Genomic DNA, 20,511 nt, shown 5'->3' on the forward strand with positions numbered 1-20,511 from the left:
TTATCTTAAACAGAAACTCTGAAGCTTTTGATATAAGGTTGATTGATTAAACTTTTTTTTTAATTCTGTTTTTTCGATATTAACCTTGTCAATTTTTTCACTTTCAGGTTCACAATACAAACCAGGAGATTCACAAAAATCTCCGTCGTAACAAATCCGGGATTCGTTTGAATGAAGTCAGCAAGCCTCCCGAAGAGTACCGACCTCCGCCCGGCTTCACGCTGGTGCCAGCCATTATAAGAGGACAGCCTTCCAAAATAGAAGCGGAAGCTAGTAGATTATCCAGGTGAGAAAATGACTAATAAATATCTCTGAAAGATTTTTCTTGTGAATATCGTTCATATTACCATCCTTTCTTTTTTTAAGTGGGGAAATCTTACGTAGATACCCAAGGCCATATCGTACTATCCTACAAATAGGTATTATATTTCGTTTGTAAGTAAGTTTGAAAGAATGTATGGATTATGATCTCGAAAAGTGCATCGATCCAGCAAGTTCATTACAATTCTTGTGTATAAAGTACATTTATAAAGTATTTAAATTTTGAAATCATCAATAGATTTCAAAATTTAAATACCGTTCCAACCTATATTCACTATGGAACAATTTTGTCTCTATAATTAATTTCTATATCATTTTGTTCACGCTGTCTTTACATCGGAGCAGTCCGTCGCCAGAATTTTTAGTAAGTCCCGGTATTCCATGGAATAACGATTTATATGATGATAATAACAATCAGGAACTTTTTAGGAATCAAAGGTTTGTATTAATCGTGACACGATATCCCAATAGTAAAAAATAGTGATGGTATATTAGTCATTTATCCTACCCATAACTTGTTTAATAAAGCTTTGCTTCCAATTCCATCTTGTTAGTAATAGATCCAAGACCTTCTCCTTTCAATACCCCGTGAGACCATATAAGAAAAATAGTTGCTGAATGTAGCGGGTGGTGTTCACCTGTAAGATATTATTTCTTCCTTTCCCACTTATACCATTACAATATAGATAGTAGATTGCTATGTGTCTTATAGATGTTTGTTTTAACAAAACAGATCTTCAAACCAAAGTTACGGTGAAAAGCCGCTTCAAACCAACCAGAATTGGCAAAATCTGCCTTGCAACAGGCAGTGTGGAGGTCTAGTCAGGTATGACGCTGAAAGCGAAATAAAATTCTATTGGCCGTAATATTAATTTGTGTTTGTTCTTTCGCACGCATACAGTGAGGAAATATTGCAAGGGTATGCTTTTTTATTAATATAAAATAGGGTCATTTTTCTTACCTCATTTGGGTATATTAGCCATATATTAGCTAGTAAAACCGCTTTGTAGGAATAATTCACAAATTCAATTGGTATATTAACAAAAACATAAATACGTTTAATGTAGACATTCCTTCTCTCAACTCATATTCCAGATGTATTTTTAATTACAAATTTTTTGGACGAATTTCTGTTTTTCACTTGGAATTCGTAGTGGAATTGGAGTTCGTAACTTTTAAATTCTAATCCTTAGATGTTTCAGAGTGCTATAAAATTGAGTTATATTTTTTAAAATGAGAAAGTTACTCTTATAAAATGTAATTACGTCAACCTTTCGACACTTTTCTCTGGAGCTCTAAAGCTCATGCATAAATTACAAGAAAGTAGGGCAGGTGGCGTTTCTGTAATGTTTTAACATCTCATAGTATTTTCTTACAAAGGCATTTACTGAAATATTATCTTTTAAAGATCTGCAGACATTGTTAATTATTAATTTCTCTAAGCCTTGTTTCAAATTGATTACTTCTTGTAAAAGTACTAGATATACCTTTGCTCGATGTTTTTGTAAAAAGAAGATTTTCTGTAAAATGCTTAACTCTGATAATATTGTATTTCTTGTATTCTAAATCATTTAAAGACTTTTTGTTTAATTATCATAATATATAGTATTTCGCCCCATAATTGCATTATTTTTTTACTAATCCTATATTTTTATATTTCCAGCAACAAAATAATAGAACTAGTGAAAAAGTCCCAAAAGTCCGACCCGCCGCCGCGCCCCGTGTACAGCCCGGCTTACGATCCCGAATCCGATTTGAGGAAAATCCTAAGGAACTCGCCAGAAATGCTCGCAAAACCCATGTTTAGTTCGGACGATGACTATGGACCTTTTCGTTTTAAACAATTATTGAGACCCACCGTAGGTCCTACAGAAAGTCTGAGAAAGAGGAAAGTCAAAACTTCAGGACAAAGTCCTTGGCTCTCCGATAGTTCCCAGGATAGCAATAGCTCTAAGGAACTTTATAACAAGCGACGACCTCAAATTAGTATGGGGGTCTATTATAACTAAGCAATAAATTCCATATTAAACACATAAGTATAGAGAAATAAATATTGTCAGAAATAAATTAATAGTTTTGTAGTATAGAGGTAGGATTGATATGCAAAAGCCGTCCTATTGTAGATACGTTCTAGGGTCCTAAAAAAATGCTAGATAACACATATTTTTTAGATGTTTTTGTGTATTTTATAAAATTGGTTTTAATTAAAGAGTAGATGTAATAGTAAACTAAAATTGAACTAACCGTCGATTGAAATAGTAACTAAAAAAGAAATCAATTTGTAACAGGACTAAAATATAATACCTATTCGAATCAAAAAATGTTGTTATATAAAAATTATAAGTAACTACATAATATATTAATAAAATATTTATATAAGTTTAATTTATAATTGATTACCAAAGTATACTTTTAATTGTAAGAATAGCTATAGCATTTAAATAAATCACTATGAGTTGATTAGCACTAAGATATTGAGAGTGTGTTGAAAATAATAGTTGAAGATAATAATTATTTGTATCTATCTTTTGATGTAATGTACCTTCATCAATTTATTTTTGAGGAATATAATATACTTATATGTATTTATGTCGAAATTTGAAATTTTAAGAAGTGTTTTTTTTCTGTGATTACTCCGTTCGTATAACCATATAAATAAATAGAGGATATTATTTTAAATGTTAAATTTTCATGTTTACTTTATGTGATGAGTAAAATAAAATTATTGCCTAAATTTGGTAATTGATATTTAATTTAACAAGAGTGATTAAAAATACTGTTTCCTCCTATTTAATTTCACTCTTACTATCTCATAATATCTGTACTTAATATTTTTAGCTGATCATTGACAAGTTTTGTGATAATGTGCCAATGATTATTGTAAGGAATTATTGATGAATAATTACATAAGTGTTAAATATATAACTATGTGATTAATAAATTTTATTCAGAAAATAGAGTTTCATTTCCCTCACATTGGGCGTATTCAGAAAGAAAGCTTGAAACTTATAAGCGCTTATCGGCGCTTGTCATGTTCATATATTTTCCTGCGCGGGTTACCAGCACTGACAGGAAAATGACAGGAAAATATATGAACATGACAAGCGCCGATAAGCGCTTATAAGTTTCAAGCTTTCTTTCTGAATACGCCCATTCTCACCTTATCAAAGTCAGTCTACATACTATATTTCCCGGTAACGCCGGCATCGCCTAATGGCCCATGAAAATGAAGCGTTATAATGTAACAAAAATACCTACGTTTGCGTTTATAATTGGCATTCTCAATCAAAACATAACACGCAAAGCTGGAAAAGTTTTATATCCCCGCAAGAGTATGCGTGAACACGCAATCCCGTAGCCGCGCGTCGTGTTTGCGGCGCGCGGCGCGCGGTGAGCGGCGGGCGCGTGTCGCGACCAATGGCCGCCGCGCGCCCGCGCAGTCGCGCCCGCGCCAGCCATGGCGGCCGCCGGCTTGCCCGACTTCGATGTCTATCTCACGCAAATAAAAACGCACTCCGTCGAGCGAACGCTACTCCCACTCGTCAAGCAGGTACGCCAAACACGCATGCTTTGCGAACTTCCACAGACTCGACTCGTCGAAGCCTGGCACTACGCTCGTAAACTGCGAAGCTACGATGCGCGACCTACGTCAGATCCTCGCCGCGCTGACGATAATCGCCGCTCTTACGCACTGTCTGTAGTCGTAACTTTATTTTTAGATCCGTTAGCGTCGATCCGCCGAGCTGTCACGTCAAAGTCAGATTTCCCGCCCGCGGAACATCTGTTGCATACGTTCGCGCCGGCGCAGTCGATGTGATTTTCTTTGGCGGAAAATTTGAAAACCTGCTCTACATTTGTCATATTAGAAGTATTCGTAGACTGTTTTGTTGCGTATCATCGATCGGAGCGAATATTATTTATTACGAAACCAAATTTAGCAATATCGGTCGAGGGGGATTGATAAGGCACTATCGGACGGTAACAAAGAGAGGCGGGCGACCACGTGGGCTCCGTCGAGGGCGGGCGTAAGCGGGGTGGCGACGGAGGCAGCGGATCGATGCTCGGGGTCCGGCAGTGCCGTGGCGGACGCAGGCAGAGCGGCGCGGTGCGGTGCGACACGCCACCGCCGCGGAACACGTGCGCGCGTCCGCGACAGCGCGCCGCCCAGCGCGCGGCCTCCGCCACCACGCCTGCGAGATGGACGCGCTCTCCGATGACGATGAATACACCTGCAGGGAGCCCCAGGTGAGTTGCGCTCGCGAAACGAGTCAGCTGTTCCTGTGCCGATTCATATCGTGCACCACCAAGTCCTGGGGCTTCGAAGGTGCTCATTCAACAAGTAGTTAGTGCAGAGGCTCGCGTGCAAGAACGACCTTGAACGAAAATCGCGGCCTCCTCCGTTCCCGGGCCGACGGCTACGTAAGCGTAGGTCTTGCGACGCCAAACCGTCTCGCTCTCTTGGTTATTAGAATTTCCATTATTTAGGTATTAAGCAATCCAAAAATCAATACGACTCTCATTTGAATTTAAAATATCAGATTTGATTGAGAATTTATGTTAGTAAGTATTTCTGATCCTGTAATTAGCAAATACTGGCAAATACACTTTTTAGAAATATCCAAGTATAATAATAATAAAGCTTAATATTAAACTTACCTTTTAACTTAGAAATTAGGCATTATTATTTTGAACTATTTCGCGGTGGTTTTGATCAATCTACGTTTGTTTACGTTTTAATAATAAAATGATATTATATGACGATACCGTGTATTCGTAGTTCAACGCCTTATCACTACAAAATACAAATACAGACTCCTTTAAGATATACGTGTTATACAGGGTGTCCCAAAAAGTAGTGATGAACGGAAGCTGGGAGGTAGAGGACCTAGAGAGCTATCCGAATCACCCCCATGTATGTTATGCGATTTTTCGTATTTTCGGAGTTATGACATTTTTTTCAATTTTTCATCTATCGCTGAGTACGATGAGATTTTTATTTATGGTGACGTGACTTATTGCGCTAGATGCTTGATTTTTTTTTGTGTGGTAAGCTGAAAGATAGGCCAATTCAGTATGGTAACATTTACTATCGTTAGATCTTCGAATGGAATAAAAAAAGAATTAAATGCCAAGAAAGATAAAATTACCCAGTATGTTCACAACTTCAAGGGCCCATAAAAAAATAAAATCACATAAAAAAAGTTTTCCATTTGGCTTTTAAAAACTCGCTCTATCTATCAGGTAGCTACCCTAAAAATTTCATTTTATTATTCAGAAGGCTTCAATCGAAAAATTGAAATCTAAATGTGGTAAGTGCAAAAATTTTATTAACATGATGATCATTAAAACCAAATTAAAACCCATAAATAGGTGTTAAATTACCAGAAATTTTTAAAATAACCCCGCTGTTGCTCAATGCAAGTGCGACATCACCGTAAAAAGTTGTCTTTTAAATGTCTGAATGCCCTTTTATCATTTTTAATGGTTTCTTCTGCTACTATGAATTTCCGGGTTATTTCGTCCAAATTGTAGCATTATCTCAAGTAGCCGAGGTCTTTTTAGTATCCCCATTGAAACAAATCAATGGGATTTAGGTCGAGGGACCGTGCAGGCCAGGCTTTAAGGCAGGCGTCACCAGCGCATGCGCAGGCTGCAACGACCAATCCATCTTTCAGGGTATCTTTGCCCTTTAGCCTGGCCTCGACGGTCCCCGGACATAAACCCTATTGATTTTTTTCCGTGGGGATACTACAAAGACGAGAGACTGCCACAATTTGAACGAAATAACCTGGAAATTCATAGTAGCAGAAGAAACCATTAAAAATGATAAAAGGGCATTCAGACATTTAAAAGACAACTTTTTACGGTGATGTCGCACTTGCACTGAGCAATAGCGGGGTCATTTTAAAAATTTCTGGTAATTAAACACCTTGTTATTGGTTTTAATTTGTTTTTATTAATCATCATGTTAATTCAATTTTTGCACTTACCTCATTTAGATTTCAATTTTTCGATTGAAGCCTTCTGAATAATAAAATGAAATTTTCAGGGTAGCTACCTGATAGATAGAGCAAGTTTTTAAAAGCCAAATGGAAAACTTTTATTATGTGATTTTATTTTTTTACGGGCCCTTGAAGTGGAGAACATACTGGGTAATTTTATCTTTCTTGGCATTTTAATTCTTTTTTTTATTCCATTCAAAGATCTAACGATAGTAAATGTTACCATACTGAATTGGCCTATCTTTCAGCTTAGCACACAAAAAAAATCAAGCACCTTCCGCAATAATTGACGTCACCATGAGTGAAAATATCACCGTACTCGGCGATAGGTGAAAAATTGAAAAAAACGTCATAACTCCGAAAATACGAAAAATCGCATAACATACATGGGGGTGATTCGGATAGCCCTTTAGGTCCTCTACCTCCCAGCTTCCGTTCATCACTACTTTTTGGGACACCCTGTATAATTTAAATTTATGGTATGGTATGCATATTGTTTATTATACATTTGAATCATATTTTTTGTCGCATCAGGTTCAAAAAAGGCTTTCCTACATTTAGTTACAATTCTCTTTGTTAGAAATACGAGATCGTAGAAAACGAAAACAAAGCGAATATTTTTAATGTCTTGAAAAATAATCTATTTATTCGATTATATCGATAATCGATTATGTCTTCAGGTCAATAAGCACCAATAAGTATAACAAGCAACAATTATTATGATTAGCTGTGTTAACGGTTTATTTAAAAATTCATCAAATCGAGAATTAATAAACCTAAAGATAAATAAGAAAGAAAATAATATTGTTGTTTGTAGTGTTGCTCTAAGAAATACTCTACAGTCAATCAATATTCTCTGTTCAAAAGTCAGTACTTTTTAAAATACATACTATCTACTTTAATCTTTATTACATTTTCAAACATATTTTAGAATTACTGTTTTGTTAAACACTCTTATATGTATAACTCAAATTAATTGAAAATCTATTTTTCAAAATTAACAGTCGACCAATATATTTGTCTTCATAGTATGAAGAGATCTGAAAAAAGGAATTATTTATTTATATTTAAAGGTAGAGAACACAGGTAGAGACAAACTTGTTAATATATTATTCATAGAGTATGTAAAGTAATTATATTTTAACTTTTTTGTATTTCTTTCAAGCGTGTCAAAAACCAAAGTTACTTTCGATATTTACGCTGTGGTAGGTATTAATTTACACCTTATTATTTTTCAAGACATCTAAATATTCGCTTTGTTTTCGTTTTCTACGAACTCGTATTTCTAACAAAGAGCATTTTGATGTAAATATTGTATTAATATTAAAATGTTTCATATTATGTTAACTAGTATGTTACATACATTTCATTTGTCATAAAAAATTTTAATTGTCTAAAATTAATTAATTTATTATAAAACTGTAATATAAGCTCTACTTAACGTCCTTTGTTTTGAATTTAATCAATTGTATGTTTCAGCATAGCTCAAGTACTACATAATAAAGTAAAAATGTGATACCTTTGCGCATTGTTTCATTGTTAATTCTTTTTTAAGATTATTCGTGTTTTGAAATAGAATGAAATATCTAAATATATATATAATTTCATACACATATATTCACACATACAATATACACTTCATATAAGCATTTCAACAGTCGAGTACCAAATTATTTTTTTGTTAATTTCCGTTATAGCAAAGAAAACTTCATGAAGGTAAAACGTTGATTATAGTACTTTACATATCAATTATAATGCAAATTAACATGAGATTACAGTCGATTGAACACCTTAAAATGTCAGGGGTCGACTTAACAATATTACAATTTTCATATTTCGACAAACCAATTTTTACTCAATGATCTCTTAACGGTGAAGATCCTAATTGGTAGAGTATTATTTTAGCGCTATTGGTAGAGTACTATTTTATTTAGCCGCGATTTTACCTGAATTTATGTGACAATTGGTCCTAAGTTCTTACCTCAAAATTTATTCAGATAGTGTTTCAGAGTCAGGGTTTCAGAAGTTAGTGGAAAAGACGGTGGAAACACTGAATTCGGTAGAGTTTGATGTGGCTGTCCTTGATAAGCGTATTCATGTGAAATATTATAAATACAATAGGTATAATTATCAGGGGCGTCTGAAAAACAGCGCTGTTTTGGACAGCTATAGCTGAGACGCAGACTTTTGCTTTCTTGTAAGACCTATAACCAACTAATGAACAATGGTAATGAGAAGATGAGAAGCAGTAAACGATTTTTTTATATTTATTTATTTATCTATGTAACAGATCAGCAGCCTTGTGGCAACGAGGGGCGAGGCGGCGGCCGGCGGCGCTGCGGTGCAACGAGTAGGCGCCGCAGTCGCTTGCGCCGTAGAACGCTTCGTAGCCGTCGGAGAGACCATCGCTGACGACAACCCTGACGTCCGACACAGCATGGTTCTCGCTTGTAAAGAGGCACGCGCTGCAGGTACGCACATTTTAATAGAATGTTCTTTATTAAATAGATAGATGTGACTTGTGAGAGTAGATAGAAAGGAGAAATGTACTACTACTGTGTCTAGATTTATCCCAGTTCACTTCTCGGGGTCCACCCTCTTCATTCTATAAGAATAAACGGAAAGAAGCCGCTAATTCTACATCGATTTTCCGTAATACATGATATATGGATGATTTAATTAATAAAGAAAGGCTTAGACTAAACAAATTAAATAAATTTATATGCAAAACACTTAAGAAGACAAAACAAGAGGGTGGGCCCTAACGACAAAGGCGATCTCTCCTCGACAACTCAGTTTAAAGATAAAATAACCACCCAATTTAAGATTATGTCTTCAGTGCTTACTTAAATACATTTGGAATATCGTATGACGAATCGTGATTAATAATTGACAATATATCTAAGTAAATTTTGCAAAAGAAACTACAATCCATTTTAAATATTTGTTAAAAAATGAAGTAAAATAAAAATAGATTTCTTTGTTGTGTAATCGCATACAACTAATATTATATTTAAAAGCGTAACTTCATAACTGAAGAACAATTCATTCTCAAGAGAAAATTGTGTGGAATAATAAATGAGTTATGTTTAAAAACTTATTTCAACGCACGTCTTTTGTTCAACATTAAATTACGATAACCGTTGCCGAGAGTATATATAAATTTGCATAGAAATTGGCTAACTTTTACAATAGTTTACCAAAATTGCCAACGGCACAATGGCCGGATAAAATACGATTACCATTCCAATAATTTATTCCTGAAATTGTTACTGCCGCATGTTTTGTGAACGTGTTTGCTGTTTATTATTGTACCCTTACCGTACTTTTTCCTGTATATTGTGATAAAATCATGTAAAGCATATTATTATACGAAACAACAAATATAAACAACAGATTAATGGATAATTTGGTCCTGAACCCGAATTTTACAAAACATATCTAGTAAATAATAGACAACCAAAACAATCTAATATTATATTTATGGAAAGGACACCTATAACACGATAAAAACATGGATGATAGATGGATATAACTGTTAAAGCTGACAGGCTTAAACTTTGTTAGGATTCGGAATTATGTATCCTCGAAAGTATCGAGTTATTTATTTGTTATTTCCTCTATTGTGTTTTAACTAATGTGTTCGACCACACATATGCGCTATGACTTTACTTTTACGTTACTTACTACGAATTTTTAAAATTAATGTTAATTGAAACACGTATTAATGAATGAATCCTTATAAAAAGCAATCCTTAAAATATGATAAATCTTAAAAAAAAAAACGAATTTACGATTCATTAAAATGATGCATTCCTTTCACGGATTTGCCGAATCCTTTGGTTGAGCTCAGTTATTAAGCAATAATGTATTGGAAAATCAAGGCTATTATTTTGTAAAGCCTTCATAAATTTGTGTCAACCACCTGACCCGAATTTTAATGCTCGTACGTTATTGCGAGCTCCAGCATGGCTTCACACAAAAGAGACAAACAATGGCAACCCTGTCTACACGGAACGGGCTGATATTATATGAATTATCATCAATATACGCTAGTGCAGTCTCCTTACACGTATATATTGTGAATATTGATTCTACGGTACGATAGTTTTAGAAAATTCATGGACTTGTGCCCGTTTCCTCTAAAAGTATACTTCTTTTTGCTTTGTTTACTACTAGGTACTGTCGAAATAAAAACAACATAGTACTTAATATAAATAAATAATAAAACATTACATTTAAATTTCATAAAAAATAGATTATTCTGAATAGAAATACATAAAGGTACAGTTTTTAGTCATACAAACAGTAAGAAATACAAAATGATTTACGGCGACTAATATTTTTCTGACAGAGTACGCAATACAAAAGAATTAAAAAAGAAGCATAGATCCAACAAACAAATTATGTAAACACCGTGAACAGTATCTGAAATAATTCGTTGAAGTGTGCTTTCGAAGAAATTGCTTTCGAATTCAATCTGGGCAATGAATGATGATCAATCAACTGAATGTCAACAAAATTCGCGCCGAAACAAATTGCCCCAGTTCTGACAGTGATGACAATCGAAACCATAGAAATCTAAATAAAAAGACACTAGAAGTCGTAAGCGTGCGTGACCTTGTCGCCACTCAGGTGATTTTCACATCACCAGTGCATTCGTCACTGTTCAGTTGCTCTGGAGACGTATGAGTGTATACATGGTGTGTTTCAGCAATTCCCATTGCGGAAATTCTTCCACAAGTTGTAATTATACTTATAAAGGAATAATATTTCATCGGAAAATATTTTTTTTTAGAAATAATGCCGTTTTTCCTTAAATTTATAGAATATTTACAAGTATTACGAGTGTCACCATAGTAATCGAAATAACAATGAATGACACAGTCGACCATTCTTATTATCACGTTTGTTCGTATTGGAGCAAAAAGTCTCATATACTTAGGGATGTTATTCTAAAATAAACCGTAAATTCGTGCGTTAGGATACATATTCAAAAGCTTAATTTAATAGTTAAGTTAGTTTTCACTAAAATCAAGCTGTCCAATAAAAGGCATAGTTTACTTGTGTGTACTGTTTAGCTTTCGGTTTGAATGTGTTGATTTTGGCGACAGCGGTTTTCATACGAATTATGACATTATAGCACTTCTATGTGTCTTGTTATTTAGATTTCTATGATCGAAACACACGGAAATTAAATGCAGTAACAGCTTTGCCTAATTGACACTTTCTGTACATAAATATACTGAGTGTCAGTAGAGAAACAAAGGATGTCATTTAGCTCAAAACAATCGTGTTATTTATCTACTCGTGTGATGTTGTATAGCAATTAGCCTATTGTTATTAAATATTTATCTAGAGAGTTTTTGAATTTGTACCTACTCCCTACCAACTGTAAATCATGACTATCACTTGATAAAATAAAGTGTCTCATATTCTATCCCCATGTCAAATTTCAGAGCCAAACATCGATTCCAACTTTCACATTTACAATAGAAGTAAATTCTAAAGCAAACGTTTCATACCGTTTACCCTATCTAACAATTAAAGTAATCAAGTCGATCTACCCTCCGACATCCGTTATTTGCTCCAAGTGAGCAGTAACTTCCGACGCGAGTGATGTAACATTTGCGTTTTCAATATTCAGTATGTGTTGCCATAAACACGACTCGAGTGTAAATTCTGTTACCCCCTCGAACACCTCGGAGGCTGTTACCTTCCGAAACTCGGCGTTTACCGTTACTCCTAACCACGTGTGTCTCGTAAAAGCGTCTCATATAAATTTCACCGCTCCATTTATTCACAAGCATTACAGCTATTGAACATTTAATATTTACGACCGAGCGCTGCTAATGAAATCGCAAACTTTTATCATTAGGCCGAGTTTAATGAAGAAGTGGCGCTATGTCCGCAATTCCTGCTTTTGTGTCATTGTGAGTTACGTCTTTGTTAATACCGTGTGAATTGTCTTTGATTCCTCCATTTAATACTCGTCAAATAACTTTTAAAGTAATGCAGACTGCAGTAAAGTAAAATTAAAGCATAACATATATTTACTTAACAAAATGCCTGCACTCTATTATTAATTACTACGATAGTAGTGGGATTACACATCGTGCTAGTCAATGAGGCTTCTAATGTGGTCGTTGATCAATAACTATTAGTTAATCATTCAAATCCCATTAAGCTTGTGCATTTCGTGATGTATGTTGTTTGAATACATTTAGATACACCGTATTACAGCAGTACATTATACACTATCTCTATCGAATACAGGGCTAATGGAGCGTTACGAACTAATTAAATATCGATTTTACGGACGATATTATATAGCGACAATGTGTAATGCATTATTACCGACAAAATACTTAAAAATGTACATATTTCAACTATAAGATAAATCTCGTACTGGATTTATTAGATCTTTTCTTAATTTGCAATCAGTAAGTTTGAAATTTACCGAGTCATTCCGGCTGAAACTAGAGATAAGCAGAGTTGAGTTGACTAAGGTCAGTTGTAGATGAATTGCATTGGTTGTAGAGGAGCAGATAGCAATATTTTATGAAGCTCCATGAATAAAAGCTTATAGCACGGATTCCATTAAAATAATTTATGTTATGTGGCTTTCGCTTATAATAAATGTATTCTGTATTATTTTTCACAGAGCGGTGATAATCGCATGAATAAATAACAAACCACTTTGTGTAGCAATCAAGGCAAGTAGGTATATGCTGTGTAGAGATCGTAAAAACAAAGTTTTGAAAGCTTTATTGGATAACGCCCCTGTTAACAACACTTTTAACTTCCACTGGCTAACTCATACGGCAACTTTCCCACATGTTTGGGATTTTCGTTTTTTTTTTTCACCTAAATTTAGTTTTCAAGTGTCATTGGTGGTAATATTTTAAAAGTTAGGTATTTAAATTATAGGATAGGATAAATAACAATTTAATATTTTATTATTTTTTAAGATTCCATACCCATAGGGCAAAAATGGGACCCTATTACTAAGACTTCCTGATTCCTAGGTCTGTCTGATTTTTAATAAATTTTAATTCGTCCGTCTAAAGATTTTGTTTGAATTTTCTTGGAGAAGCTAAATGCAAAGACGTTACGTTTTGTAGACATACCCGTTTAAATTGTAAGTAGTATTTAAAAACAAATCATATGTTAAGAAGACATTTGTTGAAAAAAATCGCCACTCATGAAACAATGAAAAAATCTTTCGTAAGTTAAATAATTAAACTCATTAATGGATTTAAACTGTAAAAACCTCTTAAAAATTAAAGATTTATCACGACTTCACATACACATTACAGCGAACAAATCATTAAAATTCAATTAAAGTTTTCAATCCATTGAAAAGTCTAAATTCTATAACAAACACAAGAAAACTTTTGGTATATTATTTATGTATTGTAGAACAAATTGAGACACGTGTCGAACTCAAAACCAACGACGCGTGACGCCTGATAGTAGCTATCGGTTCAATGAATAATAATATATGGAGAAAATTGTTCATCTGTATGTTATAAAACGGCTTCTTATGAACAGCGATTACATAATTATACAAGAAAAAATGCCATGGTCAATAGCTACATCGGTAAAGTAAACAGGTAAAGCAACAACACTGTATATAAACCATTACCAGCACAATCGGATATGTTTAGGACCATGCATTCATGCCTTTGGCTAGGCTTTTTCTTTAATAAAGTCATGTCTAAAAAGAGGTTTAAATAAACGTCCCAGTAATTCAAAAAGCACATAGAAGCTTTCTTGATCGATTAAATTAACAGTGATTTGAAATCTCTTTAGCAAGTTCTCTCACTCACTCTTCTTTTTGCAGTTTTTGATACAGGAACTAATGATGTGAATTTTCTGTTAATAATATTGTTTTTAATCATACACACATCGTATAATTAGCCATGTCTTTTCAACTTCTAAACGTAATAAAATCTGTTTACGCCTACAAATATAACATTCTAACAATAACCTAGAGTATGCGCTTACTATAACCACGGTCATGTAAACACATTATTGTACAATTATGTAGTTGACCTATTACGCAAACATTGCGAAAGAAGTTAGGTGGCATCCCGCCGCAGTAACTTAAGGCTGTTAGTACCATGCCCAGGGCTAACGTGAAAATGTGACGCCGCCTTTACACGACACTGTTTACATTTTCCTATATACCATCTATTGAAAGTTTAGCTAGGTCACCGCGACACTTGGATTATCTGGTTCACGGAAAAGCAAAGAAACTAAATAACAAAATAACATACATTCCGTTACAGTGATAGTATGTTAAGTTACCTATATTACAAAAATGTGTTATACAGAACAGCTTTATAATATTTTACAAGGCTGCACGGAATTTCATCAAAGAATATTGTTTGAGTGAAATTAAAAATGAAATTGCGAAGCTGTTGTTCTTTCAAATATGTATCACACTATATTGAAATATGTATATATATATAATATAAGGTTTGTTTTAATACATTCGTGGCATGGCAACTAACATGGCACAACTACACTTAATTTCATTGCCCTCGTTCTAAGTTACGTTCAAATCGATTTATTTTATTTTAACTCCACCACTGTTTTTTCCTTAAAATATTGAACATTTTTAATTTCAGTTCAGAAGTTAAGGAACTAATATTTATTGTGATATTAATAATAATTAATATTTTATAATTAACTTGAATGCGAGGAAGTTATTTAAGTTGCTCTACAGTTACAATTGACCCGTTAGTAATTGTTTTAAGGTCACAATATGTCCGCTTCAATAGAGCTCTCTTTACACTACAATTATTAAAAAATATATTCTAATATATGAGAATATAAATTAATTATAAAAATTATTTCATGCCGTTATTAACCATTGTCATGAATTTATTTGTAGCCTACTTTTTTAATAAACACGATGGATATGGCTAGAATATAATATATCGACTACACATTGTTCTTAAAATGGAAAAACATATATGCACAGTGCCTTCACTTGAGCGTTTACTTTGCTTCAGGTTTAAGTGGGTGCTCGTCGGTCCATTGTGTGCCGAGTGTACTATGCAGTGCAAGCTCGAAGCACACATTGCAGTGCTATGACGCTAAATAAATATGAAACGAAGTATTCGATACGGGCATAAAGCTTCGAGCATTTTTTAATGGATATAAAAACGTTATCTTTTATCCAGCAGCAATTAAATCGACATTTAAAACGTCATTACTTTTGAAAAGAACACCGTCATTATTTAACGTGCTGTTACGTAAAATTTATCTAGGGAGTACTTTCACAATATGGTTCCATTATATTTGTCGTATCTTCTATATAATATGTTCACAAATCGTAGTTATGAGTTTATAAACTCCGCACAAACGGCATAAACTTTAAATTTTCCGGAACGTTTTATTGCACTTGCGGCCATTATGTTTTATGGGGAAATTTCGGGGAAGTTTATCCGACAGCAGTCAGTATTCGTAAGTGAGGTAGATTAAATGGAGCAGACAATCTAGAGCATTCTCTTTGTGTTGATGAAATAAAGCGATTTCGGCGCTAAACATTTACATTTCGTCGTATTAAATATGCTACGTTATATCCATTTGCGGCTGTTATCTTTTTGCAATATTTTACACTGTGTGATCATAATATATATTTTTATTGATAGATAATAGTTACGTAGATTTATTGCGATAATTTGTATCTAATAAAGCAATTTACAAAATCTTCAAAATAAGCCAATATTTATTAAGACATTTCTCATTGCAATTCTATTCTAGTTAGATAAAATAATCGTAAGACATATATGTAGTAACAAAATAATATGTCCATGAAACTCATATTTACAAACACTTTTATTTTAATACAAACATCAATACAATTTACAAACAAACTGTATCATTGAAATAAAAACGTCTTCGCATAATTACATAGAGATCTAGTCTTTAGTTTCTGTGATCTGTGCATAATTAGGTAATCTAGAGGCGACCTGTTATTAATCGAATGCTATAAAACTCCACTCGTAGCAATTAATCACTGCCAGTATATTAAGAAGTCAGCTGAAAATAGATCCGAATCACGCATCAGCATAATACCGTGATAACGTGCTCCTCGAGTGCCAACCCGAGCCTACCCTGTGGATTATAGCCAAAGGCTTTACGCGCAAATAAGCTCTTTATACGAGACCTCCGTGTCCATAACATGTGAATTGTGATCCCTTTGTCCCCTCGTATTACTTACCTTTAATCAAAATATGACTTATCTAACTCATCCGTCTATTATTATATTCTCGCATTCGAATGTTTGTAGTTGTAACTGCAATTATGTCGTTTAAAACACTTTGTACATTTTATTTATTGCCCTATTTGGCAATGTAGTCAATGTCAATACTATAATTACCCTATATTTACTTGGGAGAAAAACAACAATGATGTCTTGAACTAGAACTACAAAAATTTATAGGCTATGTCATATATTTTTATTAACTTTTATGAACACAATATTAATTGTGTTAATCGAAATATTTTCCTTTTAGCAAACCTGCAAAGTGAAACATAAATTGTCATTAATCAAGTTTAGCCTATTTAGTAAGAGCCGCTAAATTGTCGGCAACACGCAATTTGTTGTGTGAACAAACTTAGCTTTACTTGTATGTTATATCGAAAAATAAATTTAACAAACAATCCCATTGGAACGCATTATCGATATAAAAGATACGTTTTTCGACCAATGTGATAGAATATATATCATGTTAAATTATTTCATTCATAAACATCGCTGAACTCACACTCAACTTTTAACTAACAAACTTCTGAATAAGAAAATTGGAATAGTTTAGCAGAAGCACACTTGAAAATGTTCATAATATGAAACTTATGCCGAGAACGTTAGTCGGTTTCTACTTCTAGGAGTATCAAAAGCAGGACGCAACACGCCTAAGCCATGGATTATGCCCTCAGGGGCTTCACACTGCAAATTGAATGAACGCTACATTCCCCACTGATATAGGTCGAAATAAAAATATGAATAGAATAACTTGTTAGGCACGTTTCTTCACACGTGCCTATTATTGCACTTTACACACTTGTACACAACTTGAAACGAATTTTTACACAATAAATGTATATGTATATAAATGTATAAACATATCAATATACCGTTTAGCCTACTTACACAAACGACCCTTTTCTCGTGTGTCAAAGCGGAAATCCACCAAAATTGTGACAAGTATAATATCTCCCGTTTAAGTGTCAGTAATTCCTAAAACTAACACATATTTCACTCTAGAGCAGGAAAATGTTATTATTATCAGGTTATGCCATATAATCGCTTTATCAAAAGTATCATCTCTACTTGTAATGAAACTGTCATAAAAGCTTATACGAGCGGTTTGATACAAAGTGGCATAATGACACGTACTGTATGGCGTGACTTGTCGGTCCTCGGTAGGCGCGTGTACGTGTATATTATTGGAAAATAGTTTTGCAGCATTAACTGAACTACGATTTCTTTATAAATAGAACTTTCCAGAATTTTCTTTTTCAGTGTTTAAAGAGTCAATTAGCACAATAATTGTTTTTATTCTCAGTACAAAGCAAGAATGTAAATAAAATGGAAACCACACATCGGATTTATGTTTAAACCGCGCCGCCATGGCCCTTCGTTATCACAATAGAACATCAACTCTTTAACGTTTAGTGATTATGTCAAAGCCAAGCCCAAAATAAACCCTGATACTAACTAAAGTTTATGTCACTTATGCGACTTGCTTTTACAAAGTACGAAGGGTCTGTCAATCTACGGAAATTTGGAGCGACCTTCCGGAAATTCAACACTTTGCACAAGCAATTTGTAGTCTGTCATGTTTGAAAATGTTTATGAAACCTTCTCATATTGTTATGAAAATTGTCATCTAAATATTTAGCACATTTATTGTAGATAGTGAACGCGTTTAAAAAAATTATGAGAAATGTCAATATGTATCTACCTAAATACTTGTAAGAGTTTAAACGAATAATAAATGTTGAGAATTTCAGTTTTATTTCATTAAAATTATCTGCATGGACGTAAAAGAAAGGTTATAGAAGTACATATATGCATCAATAAATTGCCATAATATTAATATGGTAGTTATATAAAAACAACACGTGTGCGTAAAGCATTGTTGTATTAAGCAAAGGCCAATTTTATAAGACCATTAAAACGTTACATGTCTCTCAAAACAGCTTTGATGTTCGATGTAGCGCTTGGTTTTGTCGGCTCATTCAGCCTTTCATGCGACGTCATCATTTTTGCTGACTTGCTCATTTACGTGAACTACTTTTTTATACCTCAATTTATAAATGCATAAACATTTTTGTTGTAATGACGATATTTTCAAAACATACTAATTGAACGGTAAGTAACTTCGCACGAGAGAAAACCAATACATTTAAAAGCTTTACAATCTTCATCATTCTTGAATAAATTACAGTGAATCTCTTAATAATACCTAAAGTTAGATAATACGTTTTCAAATTCCTGCAAGCTCTAACAATTTACATTTGAAAAGATATTTCGCTTTATTTAAAATTAACACTGATAAAACGATACAAGTGTTCATCAAAGCACGGTTTAACGTAACAAAGTAAAAGTTTAAAAGAATAAAATCCATTTATAAAGCAAAAAAGCGCCCAAAGCTTTTTGTAACAACTTTTTTTATACATTCTTTTCATTGTCTCTAATTTGACAGGGAGCGGTGTTCCATGAAAATAGATTTCAGTTTTCATTCTAGTATTTTTTGTTCCTAAAATATCTTACAGCAAGTTAATTAAGTAGTAACATTTTACTAAATTAAACTTGAACAATGACAACAAGGACAAACTTCCATTGTTTTCGTGATGATGAGATATTTCGTGAAAGCGCGATAGTTGATAGTATTTGTTTTTATTATAAACACCTTTTCATTACATACCTTCTGAAATTAAAATAGATAAGGAAAATTCCTTTGAGCTTCGGATGAGATGTTTGGCTTTAACATAAAAATTACAACAATATCAAAATCGTCTAGAAATGTACAATGTACATTATTCAAATATTTAGTAGAAAGGGAGGTTCTTCATAGATTACTGCTTGTGATGTCAAGGGAAAAATGAATGTAAAATCTCTAGTGAATTTAATAAAAAAAAAGCCGTCAACCCTTTTCTTATTATCTACATTAGGAGTTATGATGTCAAATTAAGACAACATACAACGTTTACATTTACATGTAACGTAAACGTATATAAAAACAGGCCAAAAATAGATTAAAAACGTATGATTTATTCGCACAATTTTTTCTGTTATTATTCGGGGATATAAAAATGTTACGTTCAGTGTAACAGATACTAACAATGCATTAATCATTGCGGGCGACAAAGCAAACATCGCACAAAAGAATCGAGTTAGCGGTGTCCCGCACAAATTGATGTGGTTTCGTGACTTAGTGTCGCCAGATGGAATTTAAACATTAATAACACGAATTTGCTTAGTTATTTTGCTAGCATTGCGTTGGAAATGCATTTCAACTTTGTTTACTTGGTTTTAAATGAGAGACGTGCTATCGCTTATGAAGCGATTATCCATCTAAAGTTCTCTCCGATAAATCTATTCAACATAATTTTCTATAATGTTTGCAGTATCTATTATAGCCGTTGTTCCATTGTTTGATTCGTAGATTACAGATCTCCTCATTATAATAATGAATTATAAGAAGAGAGAAAATTATGTATTACAAAAATACATTTCCAAGAATATTTAGCAAAACGAAATTTAAGCCTACTTGACGTTTTAAAACATTTGACCTTCGTCAATTTAGTAAATTGTAGGTTCTACAAAATGTGACCTTATTAATATAATGGAGGAAATTTTGATGTTTAAAAAATCTGTGCCACGGCTTGAAGCATTGATGAACTTTAAGGCGTTCGTCGGCCTGCTAAGAGTTTTGTGGTCATCTCTCGGCTATCGATCGTCTCTAAGCCGCTTCGTTTATGCAGGGTCACATGCCGGATTAACCTCGCTAATGTAAATTTAGCTTGAGCTAAATAAAATTACTGCGCTTACTATTTTTTCAATATTTAAAGTACTAACTTTATTTAACATTAGGAACAATTCTATATTAGACTAGTATATACCAAAGACGTTACAAACTATCTGAATTGTGTAAGTAATTTA

The 20,511-nt window shown here is 33.5% G+C and overlaps 2 protein-coding genes across 6 annotated transcripts in view; both read left to right on the top strand.

Moving 5' to 3' along the window:
- Window positions 1–3,276, top strand: part of LOC149487722 (myosin-IIIb-like) — a 34,621-nt gene extending 31,345 nt beyond the window's left edge. The window contains exons 19-22 of one of the 2 annotated variants that reach the window (XM_089696324.1): window positions 108–286; window positions 667–759; window positions 1,055–1,147; window positions 1,985–3,276. In XM_089696324.1, the coding sequence (XP_089552450.1) occupies window positions 108–286; window positions 667–759; window positions 1,055–1,147; window positions 1,985–2,330 (711 nt within the window). In that variant the 3' untranslated portion in view covers window positions 2,331–3,276. The remainder of the gene's footprint in view (window positions 1–107; window positions 287–666; window positions 760–1,054; window positions 1,148–1,984) is intronic. The other variant, XM_089696323.1, reaches the window with a different exon arrangement.
- A 485-nt stretch (window positions 3,277–3,761) lies between these two features.
- The window catches only part of alpha-Catr (alpha-catenin related), a 52,864-nt gene continuing 36,114 nt past the window's right edge, over window positions 3,762–20,511 (top strand). For all 4 annotated transcript variants that reach the window (XM_089696330.1, XM_089696327.1, XM_089696328.1 and 1 more), the window contains exons 1-2: window positions 3,762–3,871; window positions 8,614–8,794. In XM_089696330.1, the coding sequence (XP_089552456.1) occupies window positions 3,779–3,871; window positions 8,614–8,794 (274 nt within the window). In that variant the 5' untranslated portion in view covers window positions 3,762–3,778. The remainder of the gene's footprint in view (window positions 3,872–8,613; window positions 8,795–20,511) is intronic.

This window comes from Colias philodice, chromosome 6, assembly GCF_061535455.1.
Source record: "Colias philodice isolate Cphi_HAF_F1 chromosome 6, ilColPhil1 Martin Lab GWU primary, whole genome shotgun sequence".
Classification (NCBI taxonomy): Eukaryota; Metazoa; Arthropoda; class Insecta; order Lepidoptera; family Pieridae; genus Colias; species Colias philodice.